Genomic DNA, 20,266 nt, shown 5'->3' on the forward strand with positions numbered 1-20,266 from the left:
GACTAAAGGAGTAATTAGGCCATACACTATGTGTGTTCGGTTCAAAGAAAAAGTTATCAGACTTTGGAACCTGTAAGCTTTAGCTGCTATGTGTGAATCACTTTGCATGTTGACCGATGCATTAAAAACTTACATGCATGCACCTTCTGGACACCTTATCTTTCCATTATTCTCTTCATGCCATGTGGACCAATGTTGTATGTTGATGGCTTTGAACCGAACCAACATGTTGGTGCGCTTCTTTTGCCAGATAATTGAAACCGGTTCTCCACTATGTATTGAATCGACTCATAAATGCCTTTGAATCGCTTTTGGATCGCATAATGCATGGTCTTAGAACACAACTGTGCAACCCGTTTCTTCCTCGTGTTTGGTGTTGACGATACTCCCTCCTTTCCATGATGATTGTCTGAGATTTATTTAGATATATCTAAACACTAAATAGTTAGATGCGTCTAAATTTTAACAAAATTTTGAATTTCTTTCGTGTGGTGGGAGTATTTTTGTGGCTTGCAATCTCCGGTTGATATCCGAGACGATCACTATAGCAGACGCTGGTTATTGGGTAACAAGAATTAACACGAGGAACACATGGATCAAACTTCAAACCCTGACGTACGGTTCCAATGGCACGACGTGGAGACACGACGCACATCTGATCGGCGGCGACGGGAGATCCGGGCCGCTCGTCTCTCCCGCCGGGCTTGCTGTGGCTGAGCCGCGCCGCGCGTCCCGGGCCACTCCCGCGCCAAGCTCCCGGATATCTCTGCCCTCTCCGCTGTCGCCTCCAAGTTTCCAGAGCTCAGAGCTCCGCTCCCCTCGCCCCCGCGGTCATCTCCAGCAATGGCGACGGCGGCTCACCTTGGCCCTGCGCTCGCGGTCTCGTCGTCGCGCCGCCTAACCTGCAAACTTAGCTCCGCGCAGGCAGGAAGAAGAGCGGTGCTGCGGTCTTGCTCGCTTCCCTTGTTGTTGGGGCTCGCGGCGGCGGGCCGAGGTGGGTGGCGGGCCGCGGCGGCAGTGGAGTCCAGGACCGTGCAGCAGGGCGAGGATGGAGCGGAGGGTGCGGCCGAGGCGTCCTCGAAGCTGGTCCTCGTCGTCGGCGGAACCGGCGGCGTAGGTACGAGATCGGCACCTCTGCTCTCCATCCCATAACTGTTTCTCTGTGATGGGGAGAACCTCCGTTGTATTGCTTTTTTACCCACACGAAAATTCGTAGCGGAGCGAATTGTCTTCGTATCAATATGTCGGACATTCTGGCGCCACAAATCACTTGCAATCAGCCGTGACCTCTTTTGATTCCCCACAAATTGTGTTTCCCGTCAGGATTTTGTTCCAAACAATCTAAACATGCTAGTACTAGTATTAATTGGATGTAGCAGTTACAGTTTTCACTTGCTATAGCAATTGAGCTATATAACAATAGCAATAACATTCTTTATTTCCAAATAAGTTCGTGTAGGCTAGAGGTGAAATCCATAAGATCTAAGATCTCATAACCAACTCTTGGTTCTGTCACATGGATAGCAAGCTTCCACGCGACTCTTTCCATGGCTAGTTCTTTGGTGATACTCCAGTCCTTCAGATCTCTCTTTACGGACTCCTCCCATGTCAAGTTTGGTCTACCCCGTCCTCTCTTGATATTATCCGCACGCTTTAGCCGTCCACTAGCAATTGGGCTATATTTTGATTTTTTTAGATCAATTTGCTGCGTCTTTATTAAACTCCAGCACTCTCAGTTGCCACAACGTTTACAATAAAATCTGGAGGTTCCCCAACCCAGATATTACAAGATTTATTCACGCAGCCAAATTTCGCTAACTTATACGCCACCTCATTACAAGCTCGACGCACATACCCTACTCCGGCTTCCTCAAAACCCTGGAGTAGCACCTTGATCTCTTCCACGAGAGGTCCATGGATAGATCGATCCTTGTCCGTTCCCTTCATTTTAGGGAGCCCTATTTCATGCGCCAACTTCAGCCCTCGGCGACATGCCAGTAGCTCTACCTGTTCAGGATCCAAAACCGGTGAGAAAAAATGGCATGCTCCACCTATGAAGCCACCGTGGTGATCTCTAAGGACCACACCGCCACCACCAGTATCCGACTCCTTAGAGAAAGCGCCATCGACATTGACTTTAGAGCATCTCCAACAGGCGCTCTATCCCGCGTTGTATCCAAAAAAGCGGCTGGTTTAGCGCGCGGGCGTAAAATTATGCTCCAACAGGCGCTCTATCCCGCGCTGTAAAATACAGCTTGGGCAAAAGCGCTATGTCGTGCACTATATCTACCGCGCCGGAAAGAGCGCGCTGTATCCGTCGCGCGCAGAAACAGGTATAGATTTTTACAGCTCCAAGGTTTAGAGCTTCTGCTGGAGGTGAATATGCCCTCACGCACAAAACATGGATAGAGCGCGCTGTAAAGCGCTTTTACAGCGCCAAGATTTAGCGCGTCTGTTGGAGATGCTCTTAGTCCAGCCCTGCTGCGGGGAAGCCAGTGCTCCACCTGCCTGTGCATGCTGGTTGATGCCGGAGTTTGGAGAGCAACCCACTCCTCAACCAAGAAGAACGATCGCCTCGCAGTACATACAGGATCTTCAATAATGGTACTGATAGTGCAGACCCTTGCAGGGCAGTTGGTGGTAGCGTCTTTGCTGAGCAGGAAAATCAAGACGAGGTTGCTCCTAAGAAACCCTGAAAAGGCAGTCACCTTATTTGGCAAGCAAGATGAGAATGTTTTGCAGGTAATCTCACATCAAGAGCTTCCAATTCTGTTTTATCCAGAGCGTGACTTTTCCTCATATAAGTACCTTCTGTATGACAGGTTTATGAAGCGGACACAAGAAATGTTGATGCTTTCACTCCAGAAATGTTTGAGGTTGTTCTCTTCTGTTTCAATAATTTTCTGAAGCTGAATACGTATACATAATTGTTGGGCTGTATATTTATGCATGATTGAATAAATCAAAATATAGGGTCTATTTTCATAGGGAGTTACACATGTGATCTGTACTACTGGGACTACAGCATTTCCATCAAAGCGCTGGGATGGGGATAACACTCCTGAACGTGTAGGTACGTACTGCCCAAGATTCTGCAGTTAACCTAGCTTCACTATTTATTTTATTCGTTTACCCCACGGTAATCCAAATGTAAACAGGGATTCGGGGAAAGGATAATCTTGGGGAGCCTATAAGTCTTTCACTTCCTTTTCTTTTTCAAGTCTTTCAGTTCCACTGCCGACAAAATAAGTATCGTATTCTGACAGATGCAGAATGCTAATAAGTCGTTGATAGGAATCTGAAATCAAAACATCCATTCAGAATGCTAATAAGTCGTTGATAAGAATCTGAAATAAAAACGTCCATTCTGAGAGCTTTGTGTGCATGTGCCGTTTCTAGATCATGACCATGCTCATGGCTTGGCCATTCCTGGTCTAGAAGCGTTTATTCTGTTTGTTATAAATTAATGAAACCAGATCCATGTTTAGCAAGTATGGAAGCTAGCAGCGCCAATGATGAATTCAAGCATGGGCAAACAATATTTTATCACTTATTACTGATTAGACACCATTTACCATGTCCAGATTGGGATGGCGTCCGGAATTTTGTGAGTGCCATGCCAAAGACAATCGAGAGACTGGTTCTGGTGTCATCTATTGGTGTTACAAAATACAATGAAATACCATGGAGGTATAGCTTATAAATCTGATGAAGTAAAAGGTTTCATCAATACTCTCTAAAGCAAAGATTTCCTCAAATTTTACCTTTTCACTAAAGTTTCACAACCAGTTTACTTCATTTTAGCATTACTTCCTGTTAGCAAGTGTGTTTGTGGTGTAAGATATGCATGCTTGTTTTTTTCAACTTAGGTTTGTGTCTTTACCTGGATACTTCTTTTGCTCATTAATTAGTTTTACACTGGCTTCCATATCATCTACATTGTAAACTATTTAACCTTACCTCATACTACGCACCAGTATCATGAACCTCTTCGGTGTGCTTAAGTACAAGAAGATGGCAGAAGACTTCATCCGCGATTCAGGCATACCTTTCACCATTATCAGGTTAATATTATGTACAGAAAAATAATAGTCCAAGGGCTCATCATGATGGACATGTTTTTTCTGATATGCTACTAACTGGTGCAGGCCAGGGAGATTAACTGATGGGCCCTACACTTCCTATGACCTTAATACACTTCTTAAGGCTACAGCTGGAGAAAGACGAGCAGTTGAGATAGGCCAAGGTTACTATTTTGTCGCCCCCCTCCACTTGATGAACTACTGCTTTCGCTAAGAACATTCTTAATACTTCCGTCATAAACTTACTAGGTGACAAGCTTGTGGGAGAAGCTAGCAGATTGGTGGTGGCAGAAGCGTGTATCCAAGCTTTGGATATTGAATCTACCCAAGGACAGGCATACGAGATTAGTTCGGTGAAGGTACCCATGCTTCTGACATGATGTTAACTCCTGATTTAAACCTTTACTCGTGTTATTTTCTACTGCTACATAGCTGAACTCATGGCGTGAATTTTGTTACCCAACTAACTAGCACCACACACCAAACAGACTCCACTTCAAATGTGTTACTGTTTATTTTCCTAGTTACTGACTGAAAAGGAATTCCTAACTGAATTTTCTGTGTATCTTCTGACTGGCATGGCATGGTGGTGCAGGGCGAAGGACCCGGAAACGACCAGGAGAAATGGAAGAAGCTATTCGCAGCTGCTGAATTGAACTAGTGGCACTCTGTGAAGCACATAATTTAGTGTGTTTTAATTGTACATTGTATGTTTCTAGTGGAATTCCATAGAATGAAGACAGTTCATGAGTCGTTGAACAAGTAACAGTATATAGGTTCAGATTTGTCATTGTCGCTGGATTTTGAAAATGGCTTGCAAACCGTTGAGCATAGAATCTGCCTTTTTTCCATTTTGTGTGGTCAGGCTTCTCACAGCATTTCCCTTTTTTTGTCATTCTTGTGAAGCAGGGTCCGGTGCATTTTAATTTGTACATTGTATATTTGTAGTGGAATTCCATAGAATGAACACAGTTCATGAGTCCTTGAACAAATAACAGTACATAGGTGCAGATTTGTCATTGTCGACGGATTTTGAAAATGGGTTGCAAACAGTTGAGCATAGAATCTGCCTTTTCCATTTCGTGTGGTCAGGCTTCTGAGCATTTTCATTTTGTTTTGTTGTTCTTAGTTACTTGTACCCAAGTGAACCTGAGCCAGCAAAGCTCTTTTAAAGATCGTGTAAAGCTATCGTGAAACCCTGGATTTATGTTTCAGACCCCGGAATTAAGGTGTTCTAGTATCACAAAACTGTCGGCTACACTTAATCCCGGCATGTAGAACCAATCCTTGTACTACACTCAAAGTGCTGCTTCGTGGAAGATCAAAGTCTGGCTTAGATGATAACGATAATTTTATTGAAAGATGAAAATGAATGAATGTCTAGAAGGAACTAGACACTATTTTTATTAAGGAGGTGGTGAGTGCCTGAGTGGTGACTTCTCAGGATAACGAGAATGGGATTGGGTACAATTTGAGCTTGCAAATGAAAGTAGAGTACGTACAGGACCAATCCTTGTACTACTTGACTATTCAGTTCATTTTTGTACCCACGAGCAATATAAAGAGCGAATTTTGCTGAACTCCAGATTTAAGTTTCAGTTTCATACAACTTAAGATTTAAGGTCTGACTAGGCGGGCCCACACGGCAGCAGTTCAATAAAATGACACCACGGTCGAGCAGAGTTTTCAGTCCTAGTCGCCCGTTTCTTTCCCCACCCACCACAGCGTAGAGAAGACACGGCAAACGCCCGCCGCCATCGCCATGCTGTACATAGTCGGCCTCGGCCTCGGCGACGAGCGCGACATCACGGTGCGGGGGCTCGACGCCGTCCGCCGCTGCGCCAAGGTCTACATGGAGGCCTACACCTCCCTGCTCTCCCTCGGCCTCGACCCCGCCTCGCTCGCCAACCTCGTGCGTCCCTCCCATCTCTTCTCTTGGATGCCCACCACCTGCTCGCGCAAATGTCTGCACGGCCGTGCCAGGACCAGGGCCGTCGCTCACCTCCCTTTTCTTGCCCCGTTCCGTTGCAGGAGAAGATGTACGGGAAGGAGATCACGGTCGCCGACCGCGAGATGGTGGAGGAGCGCGCCGACCAGATGCTGACCGAGGCCAAGGACGCCGACGTCGCCTTCCTCGTCGTCGGAGACCCGTTCGGGTAATGGTTGCTCTGTTTTTATTTTCTCCAATCATTAAGTTTGCTCTGCCTGCGAGGGTGTGCGCGCGTGTTGGATATGCGTGCGTGCTCATTTGTCTCAGAGATTTGGATATGTATCTCACTGTAATGAAATTTTGCAGGGCGACCACCCACACTGATTTGGTTGTTCGGGCCAGGGACATTGGGGTGGAAGTTAAGGTTATTCACAATGCGTCTGTCATGAACGCCGTCGGAATTTGTGGGTTGCAGCTTTACCGCTACGGGGAGACCATCTCCATACCTTTCTTCACGGAGACATGGAGACCAGATAGTTTCTATGAGAAAATTCAGAACAGTCGCCGACTTGGCCTGCACACTCTTTGCCTACTAGGTTCGTAATGCTTTCTATAATTTACACATGTGCAGGCAACACTTGGCTTTCTAAGATTCAACATGACAGGTTGTAGATATATGGCATGTCTTACTGATGGTATATTTCTTCATCATATTGAGTCTTGATTGTTTTCATAAGAAATGCGTACATGATCAATATATTTATATATCCTGACGAGGGTGAGATATAGTTCTGATAAGTGATAACTATACAACAGTACTAGGCATTGAATAGTCCTAGTCACTGTTTCAAGTAATTTAGTGACAGCAAACTGGTGATTCTACTACCATTCGTTCTGCATGTTATAATGTTGTATAATTGGGATAAATTGAACATAGGACAAGTTTGTTTTCAGCATAGTGCCCGTACTACTATTGCTTTATCTATTGCTGCTAATGGCCTTTGGTTTAATGTTGCTGTTATCATAACTTTAGTTCTATTATTCAATGCAGACATTCGTGTTAAAGAGCCAACACTCGAGTCCTTGTGCAGGTAATTTGCATAGTTTTGTGTCTTTGAAGTAACTTGGGGTGAACAACATCATTTCTATCGCCCAAGACTCGCCAATTTTATGTGATGCAAGTAGTCTTTTGCAATTGTGATTTAATTGAGATGTTCACTTTCAGGGGAAAGAAAGTGTATGAACCACCACGATTTATGACTGTAAACACTGCAATAAGTCAGCTTTTGGAGGTGGAGGAACTGCATGGTGGATCTGGTATATCCTAGTGTTTCTGAACTTATTTCCTTCTAGATAGGCTTTTTTGAAACATTCTCTTTGTCAAACAGGAGTTGATATGCATATCAGACGCTGATCAATATTGCGCAACACAGATATTCTTAATAGTGCTTTTAAAATGTTTTGTTTACTATAGAAAGTTGGGTCTTACTGGAAAATTAACACTGAAAATTCATCTATTTCCAGCTTATGGCCCAGATTCACTATGTATGGGTGTAGCTCGCCTTGGAAGCGATGACCAGAAGATTGTTGCTGGCCCCATGAAGAAACTACTCGATGTTGATTTTGGAGCACCCCTTCACTGCCTCATCATAGTGGGAGAGACTCATCCCGTGGAACAAGAGATGCTAGAGTTCTACATGATCAAGTAGTGATCTGCTTTCATGTGAGTTTCACTTCTTCCTTCAATGAAGAAAACCTATGGTCATTTAAAAGGACCTTTTGCTGTCCACCAATGTTGGATCAGTACTCGTTGTCTATTTGTGTCTATGTTACCGAATCAGGAACATGTTGTAGACTAAAGGCATGATCCCTGTATGATGGAGATGGACCACCAGTTGGATCATGAATGTTTGCTCGATTCTGCAATATGAGTGTACACTAGATGTTTACTGCTAGACCGGATGAATACTCGTTTAGTCAAAAGCTGGGTTCAGCTGTATTTTTGCCCTGTACTGAATAGTGTGGACACATGTGAAGTTGTGAACATCTTTTGAATATTAACATTTACAGTGCGCGTCGCTTGTGCCTATGTGATGGTGTAAAACCACTTTGGGATATATCATATTATTACTCATTCACAAACGTTGATCAGAATATTAATCATCAGTGAACTTTTATCTTGTCCTTCCATGTTGCATGTGCGGATATCATGTTTCATTTGAAAAGTTTGCAGATGCATGTTGCATTGTCGCACAGCTCAGTTTGACAAGGTTTCCAGTAAAAAAAAAAAAAAGCATGAGCAGACCCGGAGCATGATTTTGTTCCCCCCGCCAAACAAGGTACCAGGGATGCAGCATTGGTCACATCGCAAAGAACTCTCTCAGTTTACCGAACCGGGGTGTACTGCTCCATCTGCATCTGGTGCAGCGCGGCTTCAGAGCCGAAGCTGTGTCGGCTGGGCGACCTCCTGGACCGGTTCCTGGACGGCGTCATGGGTCCCTTGACCCTGGGCGACCGCTGCGCCACGGGCGGCCTGCCGGAGCGAGCGAAGCCCATGTCGCTGGCGATGGAGGGCATGGGCGACATGGATGGGATGGGCGACATGAGGCGGTCGGCGAATGACGGGAAGCACTGCTCGGAGTAGGCGTCTGACGGCACGGCGGCAAAGCGCTCCTTGGGGGTGCTCATGGACCGGAACTTGGCCTTGGCGGACGCCGTGGAGGCCATGTACCCCGGGAACGCCGGCGAGCACGGGTGGTGCAACGCCCCGTCGTTGTTGTCGACGTCCGACGCCCTCCCCGGCGTGCGCCTGGCGCGCACGAAGGAGCGCCGGGAGGAGTGGCCCAGCCGCCTGCCGCCGTAGCTGGACTCGTCGTCGTTGTCTTCGTCTTCGTCGTCGAGGCAGGCGAGGGAGTCCCTGGAGCGAGGTGGTGGTGGGTGGTGGTTGTGGCGGTGGGTGGTGACGACGTCGACGGCGACGTCCCGGCAGGGGGACTGGTGCGCGACGGGGACGTCCTTGTCGAAGGGCTGGTGCGAGCCGACCCACTCCTCCAGCCAGCTCCAGCGCTGGTTCAGCGTGTCCATGTCGTCCCGCGACATGGGCTGCCTCCTGATGCCGATCTTCTCCTGCCATGGCAGAGAAACGACCCGTTTTGTTTGTCAGCTCTGCCGCGGTGCATTCGCTCGTCCGGTAGTACTGTACAACGTAATGTTTGACAGTGAGAGAGGCGTTTACGTTCTGGAGGGAGGCGTACTGCAGCGCGCGTACGCGTTTCATGGCGGCCTCCTCCCTGCTCCTCACCACGGCGCCCATCTCCTCCTTGGACAGGGTGCTGCCGTCCCACCCCTTGCTGCTGTTCTGCTGCTGATGTTGCTCCTGCACACGCACGAGAACACGGGGTGAGGAAAAGTAACACTGTAACAGCAAGATATATATTCGTTTCAGTACACTGCGGATCTGCTCCAATCATCTCTCTCCCCCGACAGTTCATTCACTGAGCAAAGCAAAATTATATTCGTGGCGGTACTGCGGCTTTGGTTCAATCATTTCCCCCGGCAGTTCATTCACTGGCCGACGCAGCGGTAAGTGGCACGGCGGGTGCGGTCGAAATATGGGATCTCACTTTTCACCACATCAGTATATACCTGCACTATCCTAGCAAAATCTACAACTTAGGAGAGCCCTACGACGTATTTTCCTTTTTGACAAATCTAACCCTAGCGCCATTTAGAATGGAGCTGAAATTGTGCAGGTCGAGGTGAAGGGAAAGCAGCACGTAGTTTGGTACCGACCTACACATGGTTTACACCAACGTCGTGTTGCATTGGTGCCGACCTACACAATTCTGTCTCCATTCTCAATGTCGATCAATTTAGTAGTCAGTTTTCGAAATGGTTTTGCTAAAGGGTGAGATAGTTTCACCTAAGAATTAGATTTGTCAAAAAATACCCTATCATGATCGATTTACAATATGCACCCATTAGTTTTGCCGAGGGATTTGACTATTTCTCGGTCGATCGAGAACTAACTTCTTTCTCAGTCAGATGATGTCAAAATCCCAGTTGCAACTCATGACTAACACGAATCACAATATAAATCCAATGGTGTAGGATTTAACTGAGGATGAAGTTAGTTTTCAGCTAACTGAGAACTAGCTAATCCCTTTGTCTAGAGTCAGATTTATCAAAATAAAATAATTTTTACCAGCTCGCTGCCAACAGTCGCGCTAAAATTTGGCACTGTAAAAGCACTTTGCAGCGTGCTCCATCTGTGTTTCGCACGTAAGGCCATATTCACCTCTACCAGAAGCTCTAAATTTTGAAGCTGTAAAACTGGGCAGTTGTTTCTGCGCGCGATTTGTACCGCATGCTCTTTCCGCACAGTAGATATAGTGCACGAGATAACGCTTTTGCAGCGCGCTTCACTTTACAGCACCGGTCATCTGTTGGAGCATCAATTTGCGCCTTTCACGTCCTAAACTAGTTGTTTTTTACATCGACCTGTGTGTTGTTGGTAGAGTTGGTAGAGGTTAGTCTGGTAGATGAGTACGTAGCTTGATACGTACTTCATGCAGTGCAGTGGTTTCTGGCAAGTCTCATCCCGTTCTGGCTCTACGCTAGCACAGGAATACATACCACTACTGTTGATCGAGCCACGGACAAGACAAGCCACGTGCCGGAGCGCAAGTGAGTGATGCGTTGCAGTGCAGGAATAAACGCAGCACGAAGAACACCAACATCCCCAACCCACATGCATGCGCGTGTCCAGATCGATGGAGAGGACAATGTCAAAGGTCGAGCCGACATCGACGTGACGCGCCGGGGCTTTTGCCCACATGCGTCAGATGCAGCCGCATGTGCGGCGCTAATCATTCGCACGTTCGCCGCCGATGGGTCCTGTTCACGCAGGCTAGCCGACGATCGAGCTGGTGGCGGCGTCAGACGTCGGAGTGGTCAGTGGAGGATGGGACACTTACGTGCAGCGCGGCGGCGTACAGCTCGCGGCCCCTCCGAAGCAGCGCGTCCATGCCGTCGTCGTAGGCGGCGGCCGCCGGGTGGTTGTGGTGGTGGTGGTGGTCGGCGGAGCTTGACCTGGCGCGCTGCCGTGCCTGTATCCTCACGAGCGACTCGAGGCCTCGCAGCGTCGCCGCCGTCTGCCGACGCACCGCCTGCCCCCGGATCAGCGCCTGCAGCCGCACCAGGCCCTTCAGCGCGCGCAGCGCCCTCCGCGCCTGCAACGTTACAAACCATTCATTACATGGAGCCACAGACAGCTTCGCCAGAACAGAATGCTTTGATTGCCCCGAACTTACGAGGTATCCGCGGTAGGCTGACTGGATCGCCACGGCGGCGTACAGATCACGGCCGAACGGCGCAGTGTCACGCGGAGGAGCCGACGACGAGGGCGGCCCGGTGAGGCGGACCACCTCGGCGGCCGCGTGTGCGGCGGCGACGGCGGCCTCGGCAGCCGCAGCGGTGGCGAGCGCGACCGCCACCGCGTGCTTGCTCTGCTCCTCCTCCGCCTGCCTGATCTGAATCTGATCCGGCACCGGTAACGGCACCGGCTCCGGAGCCGGCAGCGCGAACGAGTGCTGCGTCTTGAGCTTCCCCGGTAGCCATCGCTTGCTCTTCACCTTCTGAACCAACAGAATGTTCTCCGATCAGTCAGTCACTCAGTCAGCACCATGCAATTTTCCAGAAATTAACAGGGTTGGTGGGACAAGAACTGCAAACCTTCTCCTGCTTCGGCTTCGGCTTGGGCTCGGAGATGAAGAGCCGCTTGATGCGCTCGAACCACCCCTTCTTCTTCCTCTCCATGCCTCTCGATTACACCTCTATCCGCTCTCTACGGCCAAGGGAATGTCTGCAGCAAGAAACATGTCGCCATTACCATACATGCAAGAAAGACCCGGGAATTCGGCGGTAGATCATGTGTCACAGTCGTACGATCTACGGCGATGTTGGCAAAAGCTCAGCATGGCTCCTTGCTGCTAACGCAAGTCACTCTCCGTGTCTGCCACTGTGCGAGTGACGAGAAGGATAATTCTATAAAACAAAAGAACTGGCCTGTAATCCTGTATTATCTTGTCCAAGATCGAAATCAAACCAGAAATGCCCACAACTGGGAACCATTTTCAGAAAGAGGGTTTCGGTGCGACAAATCAGAAGTGGGCACAATAAACAAACTATCAAACATGATAGCGACCTACTCACATTGCATCTGAACTGGACAGGGTCTCTCGAACACTTAGAAATGGAAGAACTATCGCAGAGGAAGGAGCAAGGGATGAGAGAGGAGATGCGGATGAAGAACAACACCGTGTCAGCAAAAGGGAAGTGAATTCCATGTACCTGTAGGGAGCTGTGCGAGTGATCCAAGAACGCCCCTGCCTCTCAGCAGCTTCTGGTTGAGCTGATGGCACGGAGAGGGGTCTCATGGAGGCAAATCAAGCTAGTGCTTGCCACATGTGGGAACCAAATTCCAGTGGGAACCCAGCAAATTGGTCACGCTCTTCTGTCTGAGAGAACCAGAACCCCACATGTGTGGCAAGTGAGAACTCTCCCTCTCCCTGACTCCACTGTTTATATATAGGAATTCCTATATAAGATGCACATTTGCAAATAGTCCTTTCAGAATTGCCAAGGTGTGAAAAGGGGATGTCAGTATTCTACCACAAATGAAGACTTATGTGCTATTTTACCCAAACCGGAGTCGTCAATGATTTCCTATCGGTTGATGTAGGTGTGCAAGGTACGAACAAGCTGGTGCCAACTTGACGAATAAACAAGGGCGGTGGGGAAAAAAGCAGGCAGAAAGGGGAAAGTTTTCACAAATTGCACGGCTTTAAGGCATGGATCAAAGTCGATGGGTTTAAGATCTGATCAACAGACATAACACCATTACATACATGGTCCTTGATGTCCTATGTTTGTGTGCATGCACTAATCCAAAGGCGGAGGATGATTCTCTTTCCCATACATGTTTTGTGATGTGATATGCTTTTGTACATCTCCGGATCCAAAGGCGGAGGATAATTCCACTTTTTCGAAGAAAAAAATGTTTTGGTAACATGGACGATGGCAATTCATGCCTGCAGCCATGGGCGTCTGATCCAATATTATTTTATTTAAACAATTGAGGGGTCTGACCTCTGCATCGCACAAAGCCATAAACCAATTATGATTATAGAGCACAGAACAAGCACCATACACTAGTGGGATCCACTCGCTACGAGAAAGGAAGGAAAGGAGAGGCAAGGCTGACTAGAGAGCTTGACGATGACAACGACGTGTCACCCATGAGGTTCACCAACGCTAGACATGTAAAAGCGGATACTCGGATTGTTGAGAGATAGCCTTACCAGTGAGATGGAGGCCGACTCATCATCGGCCGCCGGCCATGGACGAAGTCAAGAGGATCTCAAAGGTGAAATGGAGGAGGAGCGGGAGCGGGACTAGATCTAGATCTGGAAAGGTAGGAGGGCGAGGGTGGTAGTAGGGCCGAGGGGGTGTGGGGCCTAAGAGGGAAGGAACTCGTGAAAAAAAGGATTCCTCTTAATGTGTTTGAGTGGACGGACACGCTACAACACTTCATTTATCAAAGCACGCCATCATTTTGTAATGTGGAGTCACTACAGTGAATGCATGTCACACGTGATGTGGTATATACACAAGCCAATTACAACATTACATGTTGAGATTGAGCGGGGTAGACTTAACTCGACCATTCAAATTAAAACCCGTGGAAGCTTAATTTGTTGCGTTTAGAGATCAACTTCTAGACTTGGCTCATACTCGACTTAGGATGACCTTGACTCAATTTCAGCTAGATCTCCCAGTTTTACTAGAGGGTGCACAAGCCCTTTCGTGAATCTGAAAGTTGTTGACGTTATTGCCTCCAACTCTTATTATATATGATGGATTCGACTATAGCTCAGTCTGGAGAACTTGTGGGGATAGAGAGGAGTCCCTATGAAGGTTCCTTCCAAGCTAGCTAAAACATTGAAAGTAGATGATTCACCGATACATGTAAAATACATGAATGACCTTTGTAACTTATTAGAACATATTACAACACATTTATATCTTATCTAAAGTTATTACCATCGTTGTTAATGATTTACTGGATTTTGCAAGAAATCTCATTATTTCGGTATTTAACTCTAGATGACAGAAAAACCTTCTATTAATATGTTAAACTTCTAGGGGGCTTTGAGACTTCAATAAGGCAAGGTTAAAGGACACGCTTTGGATTTTTTGAGACGGGTCCAACAAGCTAAAGTAGAGTGCCAGGAGACCATCGATCAAGTCGGCCATGAAGGCCCATGGTGCGGCTTCGCCTCCATGGCCATGAGAAGGATTTTATTTTTATGTCAGTGGATTGGTTTTGACCTAAAACCACTCGAGGATTTTATTTTCCGATGTCCAGAGGTGGAGTGAAGAAACCATGAAACACAGACCCTGCAGTCCATCGCCCGAGGAAGATTGGAGGGGCACGACTGCCGGGGTTGCCTCCGACCACCTCTCCTCCTTCACCAATGCATCCGCGTCACTCTCTGCCATGATGTGATATAAGTTCACCCCTTGTACTTGGGGTTTATGGTAGTAACTTGATTGAATCTCTATATGTATTATCATTCTTTTAGTCCGGATGGCACTAGTGGAAAATAGGCTAACTGTGGCACACCAAATTTCAATTCTGTGGCGCATATTTAGGTCTCCACAGTTGCCACACGACTAGTATTTGAATTCTAAGGCGCATATGTACATGCGCAACAGAATTGTGCGCCACAGAATTTTCTTGAAAACTTCTGTGGCGCACCATGCCAATATGCGCCATAGAATTTTTTTTTGAATTTTTTTAAAAAAGTGGCGGCCAAATCTAGATCTAGATCTGGGGCCGCCGGAATTTCACCGAGTTTTTTTTTTTGGAATATCACCGGAAGGTGAGTGGTTGGGTGGGTTGAGTTGGGTGGGGTAGGGTGGCTGGAGGAGGAGGAGGAGGCCGGCCGGAGGAGGAGGATAAGGTGGTGGTGGTGGTCGCCGGAGAAGAAGGGAGGAGGAGGTGGTGGTGGTGGTGGAGAAGAAGGGAGGAGGTGGTGGTGGCTGGAGAAGAAGTGGAGGAGAAGTGAGGAGATGGAGAAGTGAGAGGAGAAGTGGAGGAGGAGATTGGCACCGGGAAAATTCAAAAATTCGGCTAAGAATTATGTGGCGCATGTCCACATGGTGCGCCACACAATTTTTTTTCAAATTTTCTATTTTGCAGCAAAAAATCTTTAAATTGCCGCATCTTTTTACTCTTTTCGAATTTAGCGATTCTAAAAATTGTCCAACCGGGCAAGCCGGGTAAATTTGGATGTAGAATTTCCGTGGGAACATTTTGATATATTGTGCGTTTTTTTCGAGCTCGTATGCAACCAGGAATCCAGTTTGATGATTTTCCAACGTAATTTTGTAAAAAAAAGGTCTAAAATCATGTTTGTTAATTTTCGGTGGTGCTAGATGACATAATACATGGGTACCTCGAAAGATTTTATTTTTTAAATTTTCTATCTATTTCTTTTTTACTTTACAGTGCTAAAAAAGCGATCCACAGGGGGGGTGTGGGGGGTGAAGTTGTGTGGGGAGAAAAAATCACGTCAACTTTCTGTGGCACATATGCCTAGTGCGGCACAGAAAGATGAACTTGTGGCGCATGTGGGCATATGGGCATAAATATAGGATTGCACTATGGCTTGTTAAAGTAGAAGTGGGTAAGTTGGAGGTGACACCGTGACCAAAATCTTTGGGTGCAAGTTCTAGGAGCTTTATCGGGACCTCTAAACTTCATGTAGTGGTTGGACGTTTCTCTCAAATAATCATGCATTACATATTGTTGGGATTCGTAGCATAGAAAACAAAAAAATTCCTACCGCGAATACGAAAAACAAGCCAAGATGCAATCTAGAAGATGGTAGCAACGAGGGGATCACGATACTAACCCTTGAAGATTTCCAAAGCCTACGAGATTAGATCTCGTTGTTGCAGAAGATGATCACTTGCCGCTTTCAAAAGCGCGTAGAAGATCTTGACGGTGCCACAATCGGGCAGCACCTCTGTACTCGGTCACACGTTCGGTGTTGATGAAGACAATGTCCTTCTCCCCGTTCCAGCGGGCAGCGGAAGTAGTAGATCCTCCTCGGAATCCCGGCAGCACGACGGCGTGGTGACGGTGGTGGTGGAGATCTCCGGCAGGGCTTCGCCTATGCGCTGCGGGAGAGATATGTGGAGGAGGGGCGCTAGGGTTTGGGGAGAGAGGGGGTCTAGGGCGCCGGCCACTTGGGGGCTGTGGCCTAGGAGGCTTTGGTGTGCCCGGCCCCTCCCCTATGCTCCTCATTATATAGGTGGAAGCCCCCAAGATTTGTAGTCCAAGTCTTCGAATAAGACCCCAACGACAAAACTTGCCATAGGTGGGAAACCTACTCAAGGGGGAAGTCCTACTCAAGGTGGGACTCCCACCTTTCCTTCAGGGGGGTGGCCGGCCATCTTTAGGTGGAGTCCACCGGGGACTCCTCCCCTTAGGGTTGGCCGGCCATGCTTGTGGAGTCCCTCCGGGACTCCGCCTTCCATAGTGATTTCTTCCGGACTTTTCTAGAACCTTCTAGAACCTTCCATAAATGCACCGGATCATTTTCAAACTTGTAAAATGACTTCTTATATATGAATCTTATTCTCCGGACCATTCCGGAACTCCTCGTGATGTCCTGGATCCCATCCGAGACTCCGAACAAAACTTCGAACTCCATTCCATATTCCATATCTACTTAAACGACATCAAACCTTAAGTGTGTCACCCTACGGTTCATGAACTATGCATACATGGTTGAGACTTCTCTCTGACCAATAACCAATAGCGGGATCTGGAGATCCATAATGGCTCCCACATATTCAACAATGACTTAGTGATCGATTGAACCATTTACATACGATACCGATTCCCTTTGTCACGCGATATTTTACTTGTCAGAGGTTTGATCATCGGTATCTCTATACCTCGTTCAACCTCGTCTCCTGACAAGTACTCTTTACTCGTACCGTGGTATGTGGTCTCTTATGAACCATTCATATGCTTGCAAGCTAATTAGACGACATTCCACCGAGAGGGCCCAGAGTATATCTATCCGTCATCGGGATGGACAAATCCCACTGTTGATCCATATGCCTCAACTCATACTTTCCGAATACCTAATCCCATCTTTATAACCACTCATTTTGGCAGTGGCGTTTGATGTAATCAAAGTACCCTTCCGGCATAAGTGATTTACATGATCTCATGGTCGAAAGGACTAGGTAACTATGTATCGAAAGCTTATAGCAAATAGAACTTAATGATGTGATCATATGTTACACTTAATTGGGTGTGTCCATTACATCATTCACATAATGACATAACCTTGTTATTAATAACATCCAATGTTCATGATCACGAAACTATGATCATCTATTAATCAACAAGCTAGTTATATAAGAGGCTTACTAGGGACTCCTTGTTGTTTACATAACACACATGTATCAATGTTTCGGTTAATATAATTTTAGCATGGTATGCAAACATTATCATAAACAGAAAGATATATTATAATAACCATTTTATTATTGCCTCTTGGGCATATCTCCAACAGTCTCCCACTTGCACTAGAGTCAATAATCTAGTTTACATTTGTAAAGATATAACACCTTGGCCTTCCGGTGCTTTATCATGTTTTGCTCACGGGAGAGGTTTTAGTCAACGGATCTGACATGCTCAGAAGCGTATGTATTTTGCAATTCATTTTGCGTCTCAATGCATCACTCATTTTCCAAATGAGTCGGCATAATCATATATGTTCAGTCCTCAAGTGGGACCTTAATTCCGCGGTCTGAAATATGTAACTAATATTGTCATACACAATATAGCTTCAAAGTTCTGACACTAATGGAACTATACCAAGTTCTCAAAGAACTCTTCGACTTAAACATCCTTAGTCATTTTCAAAACAATGACATACTCTGCCTTCGTTTGTAGAATCCGTCACAATATTTAGAACTCATCTAAATCTAGCATAGATTTCATCTAGCTCATTGTGCTACCTTTTAATCAACACTTATCCTAATTGAGATTTGAAATTCATTTTTATATGTGACCAAACTAATATCGGTGCAACAACTTACAGCGATTTGTTTGTCATTTCTCCATACAAAACTATATATATATCCTTGGTTCTTCTAAAGTACTCCAGGATATTCTTACTGTCGTCCAATGATCATCACATGAATCATTCTGGTATATGCTCATAACACTTTAGAGCACAGGACATCTGATTGTGTACATATTATTCGTGATCTATAATCACTCATGTGTTTTTACGCATTGAGTGTCAGATACACTCAAGTCTTGTTAAACCTTCACATGACAAGAATATTTTCTTAATAACTCTATATTGAACTACTTCAATATCCATTCTATGTACTTTGACTTAAACTTATTATGTGTTTCAATCTATCTTCATAGATCTTGACACTAAATATGTTTCAGTCCATATCCTTTCATTGAAGTTAATTCTCAATGAAACATTTTATAATCAAGTATATAATTACATTATTTATAACCAACTATATGTCATCTACATAAAGTATTATAAATATGTCTCAGCGCTCCCACTTAATTTCTTGCAAATGCAAGCCTCTTCATCGTCTCTGATGAAATCAAAAACTCTTTGACTATTTCATCTGGTGAAGATTCCAACTCCGCGATACTTACTTCATCCAATTGAAGTTCGTATACCTATCTAGTATTCCACGGACTAGCAAAACTCTTGGTTGTATCTTGTATACACCTTTAATACACACTTCTCTTAAGTAATGTATTTTTTCATCCTACTATCATATCTCATAAAAGAAATATGTAGCGATTACTAGAATAATCCACATAGACTATAAGCATCGCTACGGAAGATCTAATCTTATCGTGGTCAATTCTTTGAACTTTGTCGTAAACTACTTTTCGACAAGTCGAGCTTCTTCAAGGATATTCCATAAAATCCATCAATTTTATAGATCCATTTACTTTCAAAAAGTATTCATCTATCTTTTATTTCATGGCGTATATATAGCCATTTTAACGGAGTCAGGGCCCATCATAACTTCTTTGTTTGTAGTTGGTTTATCATTGTTCAAAATCAATCCTTTGTCCAAAAATCATTTATTTGATCACAAAGTAAACCATACCTACAAGGTTCAATATGTACTTCGATCTCCATGGCTAAAACACTTTGTAGTTATGGGAGCCAAGATCGTCGTGGCCGCTTCCGGAATCATTTCCGATGCTGCGGTACTCTGATCATTATGCTAAAGTTCATAAACCTTATCGAGTTCTATTGTCCTCCCACTCAAATACTTCGCTAGAAAACAATTTCTTGGAAATAAGAAACATTGACAAACACTTTTGTCTTTGTCTCCATAGTGGAAAGAATTCCCAATCAAAACTCTGGGATAACCAACAAAGACATTCATCCGATTTTGGTTGTAAACTTATTTACATATGATATGCTTACCAAAATTTAAGAAAGGACTATTAAGGTTCATACCCATGCCATAACTCGTATGGTGTCATTTCAACGGATCATGATGATGCTCTATTCAGTGTAAAAGCGGTAGTCACTAAAGCATAATCCACAAAAATATAATGGCATCATTTTATTTTTATCTCATCATTAACCCAACAAGGCTTGGATACATCTCTCGGATACTATACCATCACTATGATACTCCAAGAAATGTGAGTTGTGGAACAATTTCATAACTCTCTTAGATGTTCGCTAAAACTCATAATTCAAATATTTTCCCAATGATACAATCATAGATATTTGACTTTTCTATTACGATGATTTCCACTTCATGCTGAAATTTATTTGAATCCATTCAAATGTTTCAAACTTCTTCCTTATTGAATATATCCACATATATATACTCAATTCACTGTTGGAAGTTTTCATGAAGTAGAAGAATCTCCCGCACACAACTATGCCGAGTGAACCACATACATCATCATATATGTTTCCACTAAGTTAGTTGCCCGTTCAACTCTTGGCCTATGAACGGTATTTCAGTCATTTTCTTTAGAAAAGATTTGCAAGCGCCAGACGATTCAAAAATCGAATGACTCCAAAATCCATTTGCATGGAGTTCCTTCATGCGTTCCTTTCTAACATGACCTAAATGGAGGTTCCACGGATAA

At 45.5% G+C, this 20,266-nt stretch overlaps 3 protein-coding genes across 5 annotated transcripts; 2 read left to right on the top strand and 1 right to left on the bottom strand.

Annotated features, from left to right (window-relative positions):
• The first annotated feature begins 707 nt into the window (after window positions 1-707).
• On the top strand, window positions 708-4,933 carry LOC127332149 (uncharacterized protein At5g02240). Its single transcript, XM_051358406.2, has 9 exons — window positions 708-1,117; window positions 2,630-2,742; window positions 2,823-2,876; window positions 2,989-3,073; window positions 3,585-3,690; window positions 3,978-4,064; window positions 4,149-4,246; window positions 4,332-4,441; window positions 4,678-4,933. Exons 1-9 carry the CDS (start codon window positions 844-846, stop codon window positions 4,741-4,743), a joined length of 993 nt encoding a protein of 330 aa, XP_051214366.1. The 5' UTR covers window positions 708-843; the 3' UTR covers window positions 4,744-4,933.
• An 827-nt stretch (window positions 4,934-5,760) lies between these two features.
• LOC127332148 (probable diphthine methyl ester synthase) lies at window positions 5,761-8,101 on the top strand. Its single transcript, XM_051358404.1, has 7 exons — window positions 5,761-5,994; window positions 6,114-6,238; window positions 6,379-6,608; window positions 7,064-7,103; window positions 7,238-7,329; window positions 7,537-7,735; window positions 7,854-8,101. Exons 1-6 carry the CDS (start codon window positions 5,845-5,847, stop codon window positions 7,719-7,721), a joined length of 822 nt encoding a protein of 273 aa, XP_051214364.1. The 5' UTR covers window positions 5,761-5,844; the 3' UTR covers window positions 7,722-7,735; window positions 7,854-8,101.
• A 96-nt stretch (window positions 8,102-8,197) lies between these two features.
• LOC127332147 (protein IQ-DOMAIN 11) lies at window positions 8,198-12,597 on the bottom strand. Of its 3 annotated transcripts, none has more exons than XM_051358403.2 (6): window positions 12,364-12,597; window positions 11,746-11,875; window positions 11,325-11,645; window positions 10,989-11,243; window positions 9,248-9,388; window positions 8,198-9,138 (listed from the first exon to the last, which is right to left on the bottom strand). In XM_051358403.2, the coding sequence occupies exons 2-6, from the start codon at window positions 11,827-11,829 to the stop codon at window positions 8,398-8,400; spliced, it is 1,542 nt and encodes a 513-aa protein (XP_051214363.1). In that variant the 5' UTR covers window positions 11,830-11,875; window positions 12,364-12,597; the 3' UTR covers window positions 8,198-8,397. The 3 variants fall into 3 exon arrangements, with proteins under 3 accessions (XP_051214363.1, XP_051214361.1, XP_051214362.1); XM_051358401.2 differs by having other exon boundaries at window positions 11,325-11,648; window positions 12,364-12,596; XM_051358402.2 differs by lacking the exon at window positions 12,364-12,597 and adding an exon at window positions 11,959-12,059 and having other exon boundaries at window positions 11,325-11,648.
• Window positions 12,598-20,266: the final 7,669 nt, after the last annotated feature.

The sequence above is a fragment of the Lolium perenne genome, chromosome 4 (assembly GCF_019359855.2).
Source record: "Lolium perenne isolate Kyuss_39 chromosome 4, Kyuss_2.0, whole genome shotgun sequence".
In the NCBI taxonomy this organism is placed as follows: Eukaryota; Viridiplantae; Streptophyta; class Magnoliopsida; order Poales; family Poaceae; genus Lolium; species Lolium perenne.